Source organism: Cygnus olor, chromosome 20, assembly GCF_009769625.2.
Source record: "Cygnus olor isolate bCygOlo1 chromosome 20, bCygOlo1.pri.v2, whole genome shotgun sequence".
In the NCBI taxonomy this organism is placed as follows: Eukaryota; Metazoa; Chordata; class Aves; order Anseriformes; family Anatidae; genus Cygnus; species Cygnus olor.
The window spans coordinates 6,419,233-6,432,645 of record NC_049188.1 but is presented as its reverse complement, the minus strand read 5'-3'; the positions used below and the strand labels follow the sequence as shown (position 1 = coordinate 6,432,645).

Below are 13,413 nucleotides of genomic sequence, written 5' to 3'. Positions count from 1 at the left end.
GGGATACGGCTCCGGCCACGTCCTCAGCACGACAGGAGTTCCTAAGGACTGCAGCAGTTGCAGTCATCCTTCCCTTGTGACAGCTCACGGCTTCCAAACTCACCCCAGGCAGTGGGAATGAACGGAGCTGGAGCTGTGCTCTGCAACCCGAAACTCCCTCGGGACATAGCACTGCAACACAGGGAGCTTCTTCCCCTTGGAAAGCAGATCCAAGCCCTGTGCGGCAGTCCTACCTTACAGCCAGGGCATCTTCGCAGCATCCCTCTTCTAGGACCACGAGTGGTGCCTGAATGCAGAGCTGCAGCCAACGCACCGAGCTGCGCCGCACCTGGGCCCCTCCAGTGCACCCAGCCCGGCACCGAGCCCTCCTCCACACACTTCTGCACATCTCTTTCAAAGAGTTTATTAGAAGTAAATATTTACATCTATTGCGAATGGTTAATAGGCAACGCGGGACTGAGAGCTCCCCTTGGGTCAGAAGGATAGCCAGGGCCAAGCGCTCACCTCCCCACCCTCCTGGAAGCCTTGGGCAGCCTGCCCAGCTCCCTGGCTCGGACTGGCAGCTGGGGGAAGCCCTTTCCCCTTCCAGGACAACTCACAGCAGGCTCCTCCTCTGCCCAAGAGGAGAGCTTCCCGCTCCCCCAGTACTGGCTCTGACTTAGGCTGAAGGATGGATAGGAAAAGCGCTGTAAGAGAAGTGAGGCAACTGCTCCTGCTGCCGGGTCAAAGAGCATTCTCCTCACCTTTGGGTTACAGAGGAGTGGGAGCAAACAGTGCTGCCCCAAAGGGAAGGCCAGAAGGGGACTGTGCTGGATTGTGCCCCCACGTTCTGACCCTACGGTGAGAAGGGGCAGAACTGAGCACCTTTCTGCTGTTCTGTCTTCCCCGGGAGTCTGACCAGCACAAAGGAGGGGAGAGAGGATGAGAAAGGGAATTGCTTGAGAAACTCTGCCAACGCACAGCACGCAGCATTCCTCACCCCGCTGATAATTACGGGATGCAGTGCTGCCGGGGCAGGAACCAGCAACAATCCATCCCCACCTTTCTACTCCAGAAACAAAAAACCTGATGGAAGCACCTAGTTCTGGCCTCTCCAGAGGGTCACATCCCAAACAATCCCTCTGCAGCAGCTCATTCCCAAACGAACCCGTGGAGCAGATACAGGGCTCCTGCCTTGGCTGACCTGCCTTCCTACTTTGCGCTGGAACCAGTAAGGCAACAAGAGTGCTCTAGTTAACCTCTCCTCCTCCCATACAGGCTCGCACGTGGGCAGCAGAACCTCAAGGTAATAGAGTGCATCCTCTGGGCCTCGAACCCACAGACCAGAGGAGGAGGATAAGCCTGGCACCACGCAGCAGTGCCCACTTGCCCTATCCCAGTAAGACTGTTCAGTTGGTCAGGAGTGGAGTGCGAAGGGTAAGCGCAGATGGCAGTAGCTAAACTGTTGTATTCGTGTCAGCTAAACCGTTGTATTCGTGTCAAGGGCTACCTCTTACCCCGTAATGGAAGGAGGGCGGACACTCATGGTCCGCATTTCTCTGGAGGGCAGCTCACAGTCCCCTGGGGATCAGGCACACGTGGTACAGAAAGCTCCAGGCCTCTCTGCAGGGGTGACAGTGACCTACAACACCCAGTATTTCTCCCAGCAGCAGTGGAGGTTTCTCAGTTATGGCTTTTCTTTTCTTTTTTTTTTTCTTTTTTTTTAGAGATAGAGGTTAGAGATGCTTTACCAAGTGCTCACCGACGAGTACACCTCCCCCCTGCATCGTCCATTCAGAAACATCTAACTCTGCCTCTTCTGCGAGCGGCGCTGCCGGCTTTCAGCTCTACAACCAGAGCTGTGGGATGGCCACAAGCTCCTGGGCTGGGGCTGCTACGCCAGGAGGCGTATCACGCCATTGTCCGAGCCTAGCAGGAGATGGCATTTTGTGGGCAGCACCGCCAGGCTGGTCAGAGTACCCCGGAAATTCTCCGAGCTCAGCTTGGTCGTGCTGATGGGCAGAGCTGAGGACTCCAGCATGGAGTAGACACCGATCTTGTTGGCCACGGTGCCCGTGACCACCTCATTGCCGTAGAGGTCAAATGCGTGGATGGGTTCAGATGCAGATTTGTAGTGGTGCAAAGGTTTCTGCTCCAGTTCCTTCCAGACGGTCAGGGAATGATCCGAAGAGGAGCTGATTAGCACATTGCCCTCTGCAGCCTGTTGGAGATGAAGTGCCAGTGAACCAACGCTGTTGCAGTAAAGATTCCCAAACCCATCCTGGAAATGAGACTAGCAGGTAGCTGCCAATAGTCCAACGGTCTCGGTGCAATCCTCTAGGACAGCCCCAGCCATTTCCAAGCAGCAGACAGTACTGAACAGCATTAACAAGGCGTCCAGGTGGACACCGCAAGCTACAGGACTCTCAGGTAGCTGGTGACCTCCTCCAGCACTATGCAAAGTGTCCGAGAGATGGGTTGCATCTCTTCTTAACAAGCTGCTGATACTGAACTCATTCATTATCTATCATTCATTGCTACTACTGCAGTGGGTAAAGAGGTTACCATGTGGTCTCCCCTCTCTGTTAAACCACCTTCCAAGTTATTTTCCTTCTCAGGGACAAGGAAATGGGGAGTTCTCAGTAGAAAACACTGTTGAGGATAGAAGCCCGGAGAGCTTATTCGCAGAGCTAGTGAGAGGGTAAACAACACACCCTAGTGAACTTTGCTTAACCTGCGTTCGGGTCGAGGACACTGGAGCCCCATTGCTGCTCCCTGGGGATGGGTAAATATGGACAAGAGTTACTCATTAGAGCGACACTCTCCAAGAGGGGCTGAAAGCCCTGAAGAGAAGCAAAATATTCGCCTCTTCACAGGACATGTGGCTACTCCCTGCCCCGACACAGATCTGCTTGGCAGGCCTGACACTTGGGAGGGCTGATCTCTGTTCGGCACAGGCTGGAGTGAGAGCACCTGCCTGCAGCACAAACCACAGGGCAGGAGAGCCTGAGCAGCCACTTAAGGACACAGCAAGGGCTGGAGGAAAGCCCCAAGGATGGAGCAGGTGAGCTTTGCCAAGCAGTATGTCAGGATGCTCTACACAACCTCCAAGGACCAGCAAGGCCCATGAAGCAGCCCCCTGCTGCCCCCAGCTGAACCTCTCACCTTGATCTGCAGGATGTCTCCCTCGTGGGCAGGCCACCCCCGCATGATGAGTCCTGTCCTGGTGTCCAGCAGCACAATGAAACCAGACGAGAAGCCAGCCATAACGCTGCGCCCGCTAGGGCTGACAGCCAAGCAGCGGATGAGCCCGGCGCTCACCCCACTGGCCAGGCGAAACTCGTGCTGCAAGAGAGAGTCCAGTTACCAAGGGGCGAAAGGTCTAGGGGATCCAGAATTTAGGGGACAAGAGACCTTGAGGCACAGCTGGCTTCCGTGGAGTCATCACAGCTGGCTTTGGACCAGCCACGATTGCTTTACTAAGCACATGAAGGCCATGGGCAAGCCTGAAGGAGGCTGGCTTGCAAAGCAACAGGCTCCCTACCTGCAGTCCTGGCTTCCTGTGGTCAATGAAACGCAGCACGGAGTCTGCGCTGGCCACGGAGATGCTGTGATAGGGAGGTGGCATGGTGGTCACAGCTGTGATGGGGACCTTGTTGTCTAACTCGTCAAAAGTCCGGAGAAGTTTGCCTGTGAAAATGTGACACATAAGTTACAGCAGTAAACATATGAAGAAGCTACACGGCAGATATCCAGTCTCTGTGCCAGTTTTTAGCAAAAGCCATCACAATTCGCATATAATATTCAGTATATAACATTCAATAATCAATATTCCTGTCTTTAAGGACTGGACCAGTTCACCCCAGCCCTTTCCCTTTCCCTTCTTACCTGTGAACTGGTCCCAGATGTGCACGGTGCCGTCGCAGCTCACCACGTGCTGCGATGCCTCCAGCTGGCTCACGTAGAAAACAGACTTCTTGTGCTCGGAGTACGTGAACCGCGGCGGCACCTCGCTGGTGCCATCCCCGTAGTTGTACAAGGGCCAGAGGCGGACGGTTTTGTCCTTGCTGCCGCTGAGGAAGAAGTCCTCGCTGCCGAGTGGCGCCACACACTTGATGGCCCCCGAATGCCCTGAGAAACTCTGCAGCTTGATCTGGTGGAAGTGGAAGCGGGGGTCGTGTTGGTTCACCCCGATCTCGTACTGCCAGTAGGCCAGCCAGTTCCCGCACAGCATGTGGGTGCTGCGAGGCAGGTCGTGCTTCAGAGCGTTTTCCTCGCTGGATGAGCTCGGAATAAAGCCATCGGTGCCGGCACCGAGGCGAAGTAAGCCCAGGCCTTCCCGCTGCGTGTCCACAGGAACCTGGATGCGGTTCCCCACCAGCACACTGCCGAAAGTACCGGAGTGGCTGTCCTCGTGGTGGCTAGGGAGCGGCTCGGTCCCTCGCGTGTCCTGGTCTGAGCCCGCCGTGCTCGGTGCTTGTTCGAGGCTAACCGCCTGCAGGCTCTTTGGGTTCACGTTTTCCAGGTAGAGGCTGGCCAGCTTCTCAACCAGCAAGTAGTTGGGCACAACCGTCCGGATGACATCGCCTGAAAAGAGACAGCACGGCTCCCAGGGAAGGGATTTCCTCGCCTTCATCCCCTACCATCAGCAATAGAATGGGGGGCAGCTCCGGGCTGTGAACACAACACCCCCCAAGGCAGCCACATGCCGTTCCCAGCCAAAGCAGCCTGAAGTCCTGGTGGGCTCCCGACACCACAAGCAGACCAAGCCACCACGCAGAAGCTGAGTTTCCCCCGACAGGTCTATGCCCTCTGATTTCTCTTGAATTGAGGTCACACACGCATGCACAGAGCGAGGAGCTCTCGCAAAGCCCAGGAGAAGGGAGCCAAGCCGTACCTAGCAAGCAAGAGAAGGGGATGTAGGTGATGTAGGCCATCTCAGGGTTAAACACCTTCTGTAACTCCATGAGCACTGCCGGATCCAGGGCCAGCAGCTTCCCATCTGAGAGGGGCACCTCCATCACTGGCACCTCGCAGCTGCTCAGCGACTCCGCCGTCAATCCCTGGACAGGAGAAAACAGCAAGATTCCTGAGATCAGACGCTCTCACCACATAATTACACACACACAGCCTGGGCTGGGCGCTGCTGACACCGGTGCTGGTGTATGCAGGTGTGCCCACCACACTCCTGCGGCTGCGCAGGGCGCCGAAGGCAGGAGCACCTCTCGCACATCACTGACCTGGTCCTGCAGCTCCTGCAGCAGCGAGAACGCCCCGAAGAAGTTCCTCACCGTGTCGCTCAGATGCTGCTGCACCATCTCCTGCCCGATCCGCAGGCAGATCAAGGCAATGAGGCTGATTGTCTTAACGCACAGGACGATACGGGCTTGGGCACCACTGGGGAAACTGAAGAGGGCATCCATTACCAGCTTGTCCTACACATATCCCTTTTCCCCTCCTCTGCTTCCCACCTCCTACCTTGTCTCATGTTTTCAGGCATTATCAGAAGGTCTCGAGCAGCACAAGCTCTACGCACACAATGCAGACCAGTACAAGGATGTGCACATCTGGGTAGGAACGGCCCCACAATCCCAAAAATCATCAGACCCTCACAGAACTATTCCCACACCCCAGATTTTGCATTGTGCAAGCTGTGGCTGAAGACACCGCGGACTGCAGCGCTTACCCGACGGCCAGTGAAGTGAGGAAGCCCAGCACCGGCAGCAGCACCTCCTGGCTGATTTTGGGGAGGATGTCCATGAGCGTGGTGTCAGACAGACACACCACGATCTTCTGCGTCAGCGTCACCGCGGCCAGCAGCCCTGCTTCCTTCCGGCTGTTCAGCCGCCCGCCGCCAGACCCACCGCCGGGTGCGACCTGCAAAAGGAGTCCTCCAGTGCCGGGGCCCTTTACGTGCCCGGGCCACTACGTCCCCAGCAGGACACATCGAGGGTGATCCCAGGATCGCCTGAGCTCAGCCTCAAAACCCAGCACCAGCCACAGCCTGCGGCAGAGGAACCTGAGCAGCGACACAGGTCTGGTGCTCGAGGGATGAGCCTGAACCAAAGGACAGATGCAAGGACAAATAGGAGCCTGGAGAGAAGCGGACAGCCCCAAATCGTGCACGTCTTCTGGAGCACATATCCCTGCAGAATGCTCCTGGCAGCTGAGAAACTCAAGAGGGGAGACAGACGATTGTAAACTGGCCCAGAGCATCACCAGCCTGGGCACCACATCCTTCAGCAGCACAGAAGGAGGGGAAACTTATGACAGACATCTTGCAGCAAGAATCAGTGCCTTCATCTTATGCCACGTTACGCCTGGATGCGCAGACTGCTGAGGAACTGTCCTTGCATGAAATATCCAAGGCACAAAGCCTGGGTAAACCTGCCAACTTCGAGAAATCCAGCTGCTAACAACTTCCCGAGGCAGAGGAGCGCATCATTTTTTGCTGAGAACGTACCCGTGACAGTTACAGCAACACCAAATAGTTCACAGTGCCAGCAGCAAGACTAGAAGGTTTGTCTAGATTCTCTTTCCTAACTCCTAGACAAACCAAACACCCAAGAAAAGAGAGTCAATAACAAAACCCACAAACAAGTCCCGGTTTCCACTATATTTCTTGTACACCTGCCATCTTCCAGCTCATCACAGAGGCTCTTCCCCTTGCAAAATAGCTGCTCTGCCAAATCCTCCGGGAAGGACTCACTTCACCCTATTTGTGACCCTCCGCTTTCAGCACTTTTATATCAGGTTGCCAAATGCTATTCACAGGAGCATTCATCTCCCCATCACCCCCAAGCAATAACTTGAGCACAGCAAAGCAGAACAGCTGGAGCCACGATCGCAGTTGGGTGGAGAGCGATTTTGCTGAAAAACAGGATTTTTTTTTTTCTTTCCCCCCCATGAAAAATCTCCCCTTCCACGCTGGAAAAACTGACAGCGCTTTTTTTTGTTTTCTTTAAATGAGCAGCTGTGGCCTCCTTCCCTCTAAGTTTAAATGATCAGAAAGCCATTGAAGTTTTCCATTTGAACAACAATCAGTAACCCAAGTGTTTATAACTGCTAAAAAGGAGCAATATGAAAAATGAGCCTGTTTAAACCATTCAAAAAAAAAGATGAAAAATGGTTTGTTTTTCCAACCAGCTGCATTACACACACTTTCTTCTTGCTACTCAGCTAAGAATTTCAAAACGAAAAGTTTCTAAGTCTTGCCAGTGCTTTTTTATACAGTTGAAAAAAACTCCTTTGACATCTCCCCTGCCTATCCCCCTGTAAAACCACTCGCCCCAACAATCCCACTGCAGTCTGTCTGCCCATTATCACAGTCCCACCCCATGCCAGCTCCATCTCAGCCTGCTCACCCTGCAAAAGAGAAGAGAATATTTTTCTCTGGGTGCCAGCAAAAGGTCTGGCGGGGAAAGCCCACCACTGAAATGGGGAAGGAAGGGCTGCAGCAGCCTGCAATTCGGTGCAGATCCGCGGTGGCCTGGGCTTGCTGAACAGCAAAGCCCACGTGCACAGCCGTGTCCTTGGCTGGAAGCGGTCTGGAGCTCGTGGCAGGGGGTCAAAGCATCGCCCCTGGCTGCACCAGCGCAGCCCCTTCCCAGCCAAGGCTCCCGCACGCTCCGACACAGCGAGAGCTGCTCAGCCCACGCTGCCCCAGGGGGAGTTCAGCTGAGCACAACTCTCACGAAGGAGGCTGGAGCACATTTTCTGTGCATCCCCTCCCCTCCTCGGATGCCTGGACAGAGCTCCCACCCCGACCCAGATGAGAAGAGGAGGAGAAGGCAATACTAACCAGGTAGCTGATGTAGGGCAGGTACTGGTAGGTGAGGACAGGCTCTCCGTACAGGTACGCCACGTGCACAAGACAGGCCAGCACCGGCTTGGACACCTGATCTCCCAGGACCGGCCGCTTCTGGTAGATATTGCCCGTACTCAGGGGACCGTTCTCATCACTGCTCGGTACAAACTGCTGCCTGGTGGGGCCTGCCCGGAGACAACACCACGAGCTGAAGCAGCAGGCTATGCCCAAGCCACAAGGCGCCCACCTCTGGGGCAGAGCCCACCCCGGGACCCCAGGGTGTGAGGAGCAGACCTTACCGATGTAGCAGGAGGTGAGCAGACGGAGCAGGTTCCTGGCGATGAAGCGGGACGTGACGGTGGGGCCCAGCTTGGCCGAGAGCCACCTCACCATCTTACAGGCTGTGTCTGCAAAACAACAAACAGTCGCAAGGACAGAGCCTGGCGCGGCGCAGATTAGCTATCGCCCGCCGCTTTCCCAGACCCTGCCCGCCCCGCAGGCGGCTCCCTGGGTCTCTGGTTTGTTGGCAAACTGCGGAAAGCCGTGCTTTCACCCCAAACCCCCTCCCCGCAGCCGTGCCAGGTCCACACGCTTCAGTGGGATCGGACCTTTTAGGGTGGTTTCATCACCGTCCCTGAGAAAGGACAAGAGACACCCCCAAATCTGGATCCACTTCTCCACGGCAGGTCTGGCTCTCCTCTTCTCCCACTCGCTGCTTTTCTGGGTATTTGCCACACCCAGCAGAAAGGCCAAACCCTAGCAGGGCCTTACCCAGGAGTATCGTCTGCTCTTTGTCATCCGAGTGGTCCGGCAGCTCCTCTCCCTCCCCATCCTCTGGCTCGCTGCTGTCATCAGCCAGGGTGACATCCACGGAGGCGCCAGCGTCCACAGCGGCGCCAGCATCCACGGCCACCGCCAGCTCCGCGTCGACCGCAGCGTCCTCGTGCTCCTCGTCCTCGTGCTCCTCTTCCTCCTCCTCCGACTCCTCGCTCTGCTTCAGGTCCTGGCTGCTGTCCATGGACTTCAGGCTGCTCTTGTCCTTCTGCGAGTCCCCGTCAGCGGGTCTGTCCTCTCCCAGCGACACCTCGCTGGCGCTGCTCTTGTCGCTCAGCCGCCCCAGGCTGAGCAGCTCCTGCTCCTGCGGCTGCAGGGACTCCCCGACGTAGAGGCCGCTCTGGAAGTCCTCGCCCTCGGGCAGGTAGGCCTGGTCGTGGAAGCTGACGCCGGAGGTGTAGTCGAGGAGGTCGAGGGCGGCAGAGCCGTGCTCCACATCCATTTTGATCTCCTCCCCGAACACACACGACACCGGGCTGCCCGCTCCGCTCTCGTCGTCTTCAGCCGCGCCGAGGAGCGATTTGCTCTCCTCCCGCGAGCTCTCGATGCCAACGAGGATCTGCAGGATGTGCGGCAGCAGGTTGAGGAGGAAGGACTGCAAGCCCAGGCGCACGATCAGCTGGGCCACGAAGCAGTCCGTGTACAGGTAGAACCTGCCGTGGCGGTAGCAGGGGGTCTCGTACGCTCCGATCAATGGTTTGAGCAGGTATTTATTGGCATTTTTTGGGCCGAGGGATTTAGCTATAGGCTCAAAGAGATACCATGCTGCGTAGACAGCAGTGTTCTCCTCGGACATCAGGGATAATATGAAGGGCAGGAGAATCTCCAGGCCTTCAGGAGTGATTTCGGAAAGGATCCCCTCCAGCTGCTGCCACAGCTGGAAAACGAGCTCCCGGCCCTCACCTTCATCCTCCACCTTCTTTGCCTGGTAGGTGAAGATGAATTTGTGCAGAGCTGGGAAGTAGGTGGGGAAGGGGACGATCGAGCTGAAGGGACTGAGGAGCTGCGTGGGACACGGCGGGGGCAGGCCCTGGGAGATGGGTTTGTACTCAAAGAGCTGCACCGTGCCCTTGCCCAGCCTGGTCTTCAGAAGCTTCTCCACAGGCACGCTCAGCTGCAGCAGGACGTGCAGCACGTGCTGGAGCGGGGCCGGGATCTCCTTGGGGTGGTAGCGGCACAGGTTGCGCACCATCAGGAACCGCTCCAAGAGGGATGCATCAGGCTTCGAAGGGCGAATCCTCGGCGCAAATATTATCTCAGCCACCAGAACGCCCAACGCCTGCATGTCCCTCTGGAAGAGGTCCGAGAGACCCAGCAGCGGCTCCTCCCAGGGCTGCTCCATCAGCTGCATCTCACTGCTCAAGCCTTTCACCAAGAAATTGTCCAACTTCTCCAGTTCTTCCAAGGCCTGGAGCGGATTGAAGCCTTCGGGAAGGGAGATCTTCACGTCATCCCTGTCGGCCTGATCCACAGCACCCACCTTGCTCCGGCGCAGGGGTCGGACCCCCGAGGCCTTGCCTTCAGAAGAATAAGCAGGGAGGGCGGCGGGCTGTGCTGGAGGCACGGCGGGGCAGGGCTGATCGGGAGCTCTGCTAGGCGCAGAAATCGAATCCAGGGCCTCTGTGCCTTGCTCTAGATCATCCTCACCAGCGGCAGATTTCTCGCCGGCCCAGGTGGTTTCGCTGGGAGTAGCCTCCAGGACCAGCCCGTTAACCGCATCAGTCACCGGGCCCTGGATGTCCTCCAAAACCACGGCCTCCCTGATGTTCTGGAGCAGGGGCCGAGCGATGGCCGGAGCTTCAGCGGGCGTGTAGGCAGGTCCCACCATGCGCCTGGGGTGGGGCTGGTCGAAGAGCTGCACCACCCCGTAGGTGGTCAGGTGCGTGTGGTTGTCTACCAGGTGGAGGCAGACGTTCTTCTCCTTGACAGCGTCCTTCCCCAGCAGCTTGTATCCGAAAGTGAGATCGATCCAGTGGTGGAGGTCCTGAGAGACCTCCCGACTCTCCAGCAGCATGCGGTGGACTTCGATGAACTCCTCGTAGGAGCTGCACCACGACGGCACATCCAGGTCGGGCATGTCCGGGTGGATGGATCGGAAGATGGAGGGGTCGGTATAAAACTCCGGGATGCACTCGTCCGGGGTCCAGCTCTGCATGCGCTCCATGCTGGCCGGATACTCGTTGGGCTCCCACTGGGACCTCACGTGGCAGCACAGCACTGACTTGGGCGTCCTCCGAGCCGTGTACACATAGTAGGTGATATCTGAGAGGACGTCGGAGATGTGATGGGGGACGTGGAGCTGCTCCCCGCTTGACCCGCCAGCAACGAACGCCTGCTTGGTCATCTCGTAGGTGAAGTCCAGCTGCTTGTCTCCCTTGTTGAGGCGGAATTTGGATTTCCTCAGGTCCCTGAACTTGCCGTTTTTGGTAGTGAAGTCCACCACCCAGGGAAGAACCGGGTGGTAGTTGGGGTCTCCCATTCTCCTCCCAGCCAAACTGTTTAAACGCATTAGGTAGTCGAAGTTGCTAACCCGCCCGTGTACCCACTGCAACACCAGGTCCCGGAGGTCCTTCTGGCAGGTGGAGCACCTCACCGCCTCTTCTCGTGGCCCAGCGCCGCTTTGCTCGCTCAGTCGTTCCAGCCCGGCCTCCGCGTTCGCTTCTTCCTTCCTGGGTCCCTCGTACTCTCTGAAGTTCACCCGGAGCCGGCTGCAGAGCTTCTCATCCACGGCCACGTCGTGCAGGGAGAAGGCGCCGCAAGCCAGCCCCGCTTGGTGACAGGCCCTCATGGCCTGCAGCACGTGGAAGAGGAGGAAGAGGATCTTGGCGTGGCTGTTGGTGAGCTTCGCCGGGCTGAAAGTCACGATGTCGTGCAAGCAGTACTGCACGTACGGGTAGATGACGTACAGCATCTCGGCCGACTCCAGCAGAGCCTCGGCCTGCAGCACGTTGGGGCAGGAGGGGCTCCCCCTCGCAGCGCTCTCCTTGGCGGGGGAAGCACCGGGCACGTTCTTGCCCACCGGGAGGACGGGGCAGCCGTACGCCTTCTGCAGGGCAGCCCGGAGAGCGTCGAGGGCCAGCACGGCGGGCGGCGCGTGAGCGTGCCGGTACGGCCGCACGTAGCGGCCGTGAGCCCGGCACCACAGGTTGCGGTAGTTCTGCGAGGCGACGCGGTGCATGAAGCCGTGCAGCGTCTCGGGGCTGCCGTTTCGGGGCTCAACGGCGGCGGGCGGGACGCGCAGGGGCTGCGCCAGGCGCTCCTTCCGCAGCCCGTGGATCTCCACCCGCGTCCAGCCCGCCGGCAGCTTCTGCACGGAGCGCTGCAGGAAGGTCCTCACCTCCACCTCGCTCAGCCCCTCGGGCCGCGGGCACAGGCCGGGCAGCACGCGGCGCTCCTTCAGGCTGGCCAGCCATTTCTGCGGGACCAGCGCCGTGACGTGCGTCCCCTCGGCGGCGGCCGCCAGCTGCCGGCGGTCGATGTTCAGGTCCTTCTCCACGCTCCGGAGGAAGCCCTCCATGGCGGCTCCTGCTGGGAGAGGGAACGCAGCCCGGGAAGGCCGGGGGTGAGCGTGGCACCGTCCCCACGGAGCCCAAAATCCCGCGGTGAGCCCCCAGCGCCCCTTGGTTCCCTCTTGTCCCCCGGCTGCTTGGAGGGATTTGGACTAAGAGCACATCTGGAGGGGTTGAGGGGGGATGGAGGGGACTGAGAGGGGATGGATGGGACACAGGGGATGGAAGGGGACCAGATGGAAGGGACCAAGAGGGGATGGAGGGAGCTGCGAAGGGATGGAGGGGAACCAAGAGGGGATGGAAGGGACTGAGAGGGGATGGAGGGATTGAGGGGACCGAGAGGGGATGCAGGGGGGATGGAGGGGGACCAAGAAAGGATGGAAGGGGACTGGGCGGGGGATGGATGGGGGCCGAGAGGGGATGTGAGGGACCGAGAGAGGACAGAGGGGGGCCAAGAAGGGATGGAAGGGGACTGAGAGGGGACAGAGGGGGACTCGGGGTGGGGGACACACAACGGGACCTCGTCAGCCGCAGTGCCGGTGGCAGGGAGCACAGGGGGGGCCCACAGCAGCCTGCCCGCAGCACCGAGCACTCCCCGGGCCCTTGGGGATGGGGCCGAGCGGGGAGAGGCGGCACAGCGAGCCCCGGGGGGGGGCCCATACCCCGAACCCCAAAGAACCCCAAACCCTGGGGGGGCCCCCCCACCATCCTGGGGGGGGGGGGGAGGGGGGAACACGGGGCAGGGGGGGCGAGACGGGGACCGGGGGGGGGGGGGGGGGGAGACATACCGGGGGGGGGGAGACCGGGGGGGGGGGGGGGCACGGGGGGGACCGGGGCCACGGACCCGGTGTGGGGTACGGGGATGGGGGGGAGGGGTACGGGGACCGGGGGGGCCCCGCTGCCGCCAGTCCCGGCGTTACCTGGCGGCGGCAGCGGGCTCAGCGGCGGCGGGCGGCCCCGGCCATGTTGGTCAGGTGACGGCGGTCACATGCGGCCGCCGCACCGGGGGGGGGGGACGGGGGGGACACAGCACACGACGGGGCCCCCCCGGTGCTGCTGCTGCTGCTCCCGGACCGGGGGCAGGAGGAGGAGGAGGAGGAGGGAGGAAGGCCCCGCGCCCCCCCCCCCCGCAGGCTCGGGCCGGGGCCGGGCTCCCCCCAGCGGCCGCCACCGGAGGGGGGGGGGGGGGGGGCGGGAGGAGGTGGGGGGGGAACCGGGGGGGGCGGGGGAGGGGGTTGGAGGGGGTAAGGGGAGGGGGTGTTGCGCAAGAGCCCGTCCATATAT

At 59.5% G+C, this 13,413-nt stretch overlaps 1 protein-coding gene across 3 annotated transcripts; it reads right to left on the bottom strand.

Moving 5' to 3' along the window:
- Nucleotides 1–387: 387 nt before the first annotated feature.
- On the bottom strand, nt 388–13,271 carry WDR81 (WD repeat domain 81). Of its 3 annotated transcripts, none has more exons than XM_040532956.1 (11): nt 13,050–13,271; nt 8,558–12,148; nt 8,086–8,193; nt 7,781–7,971; nt 5,666–5,856; nt 5,220–5,385; nt 4,877–5,042; nt 3,868–4,566; nt 3,524–3,669; nt 3,145–3,324; nt 388–2,200 (listed from the first exon to the last, which is right to left on the bottom strand). In XM_040532956.1, exons 2-11 carry the CDS (start codon nt 12,135–12,137, stop codon nt 1,874–1,876), a joined length of 5,754 nt encoding a protein of 1,917 aa, XP_040388890.1. In that variant the 5' UTR covers nt 12,138–12,148; nt 13,050–13,271; the 3' UTR covers nt 388–1,873. The 3 variants fall into 3 exon arrangements, with proteins under 3 accessions (XP_040388890.1, XP_040388889.1, XP_040388891.1); XM_040532955.1 differs by having other exon boundaries at nt 8,558–12,145; nt 13,050–13,258; XM_040532957.1 differs by having other exon boundaries at nt 8,558–12,176; nt 13,050–13,180.
- Nucleotides 13,272–13,413: the final 142 nt, after the last annotated feature.

Coding starts and splice junctions, on each gene's coding strand:
- WDR81 (XM_040532956.1), bottom strand. CDS start 12,137: ATGGAGGGCTTCCTCCGGAGCGTGGAGAAGGACCTGAACATCGACCGC. Junction 5,386..5,665: donor CTCACTTCACTGGCCGTCGG/GTAAGCGCTGCA, acceptor TGCCCTCTTCAG/TTTCCCCAGTGGTGCCCAAG. Junction 3,325..3,523: donor ACAGGAAGCCAGGACTGCAG/GTAGGGAGCCTG, acceptor TCTCTCTTGCAG/CACGAGTTTCGCCTGGCCAG.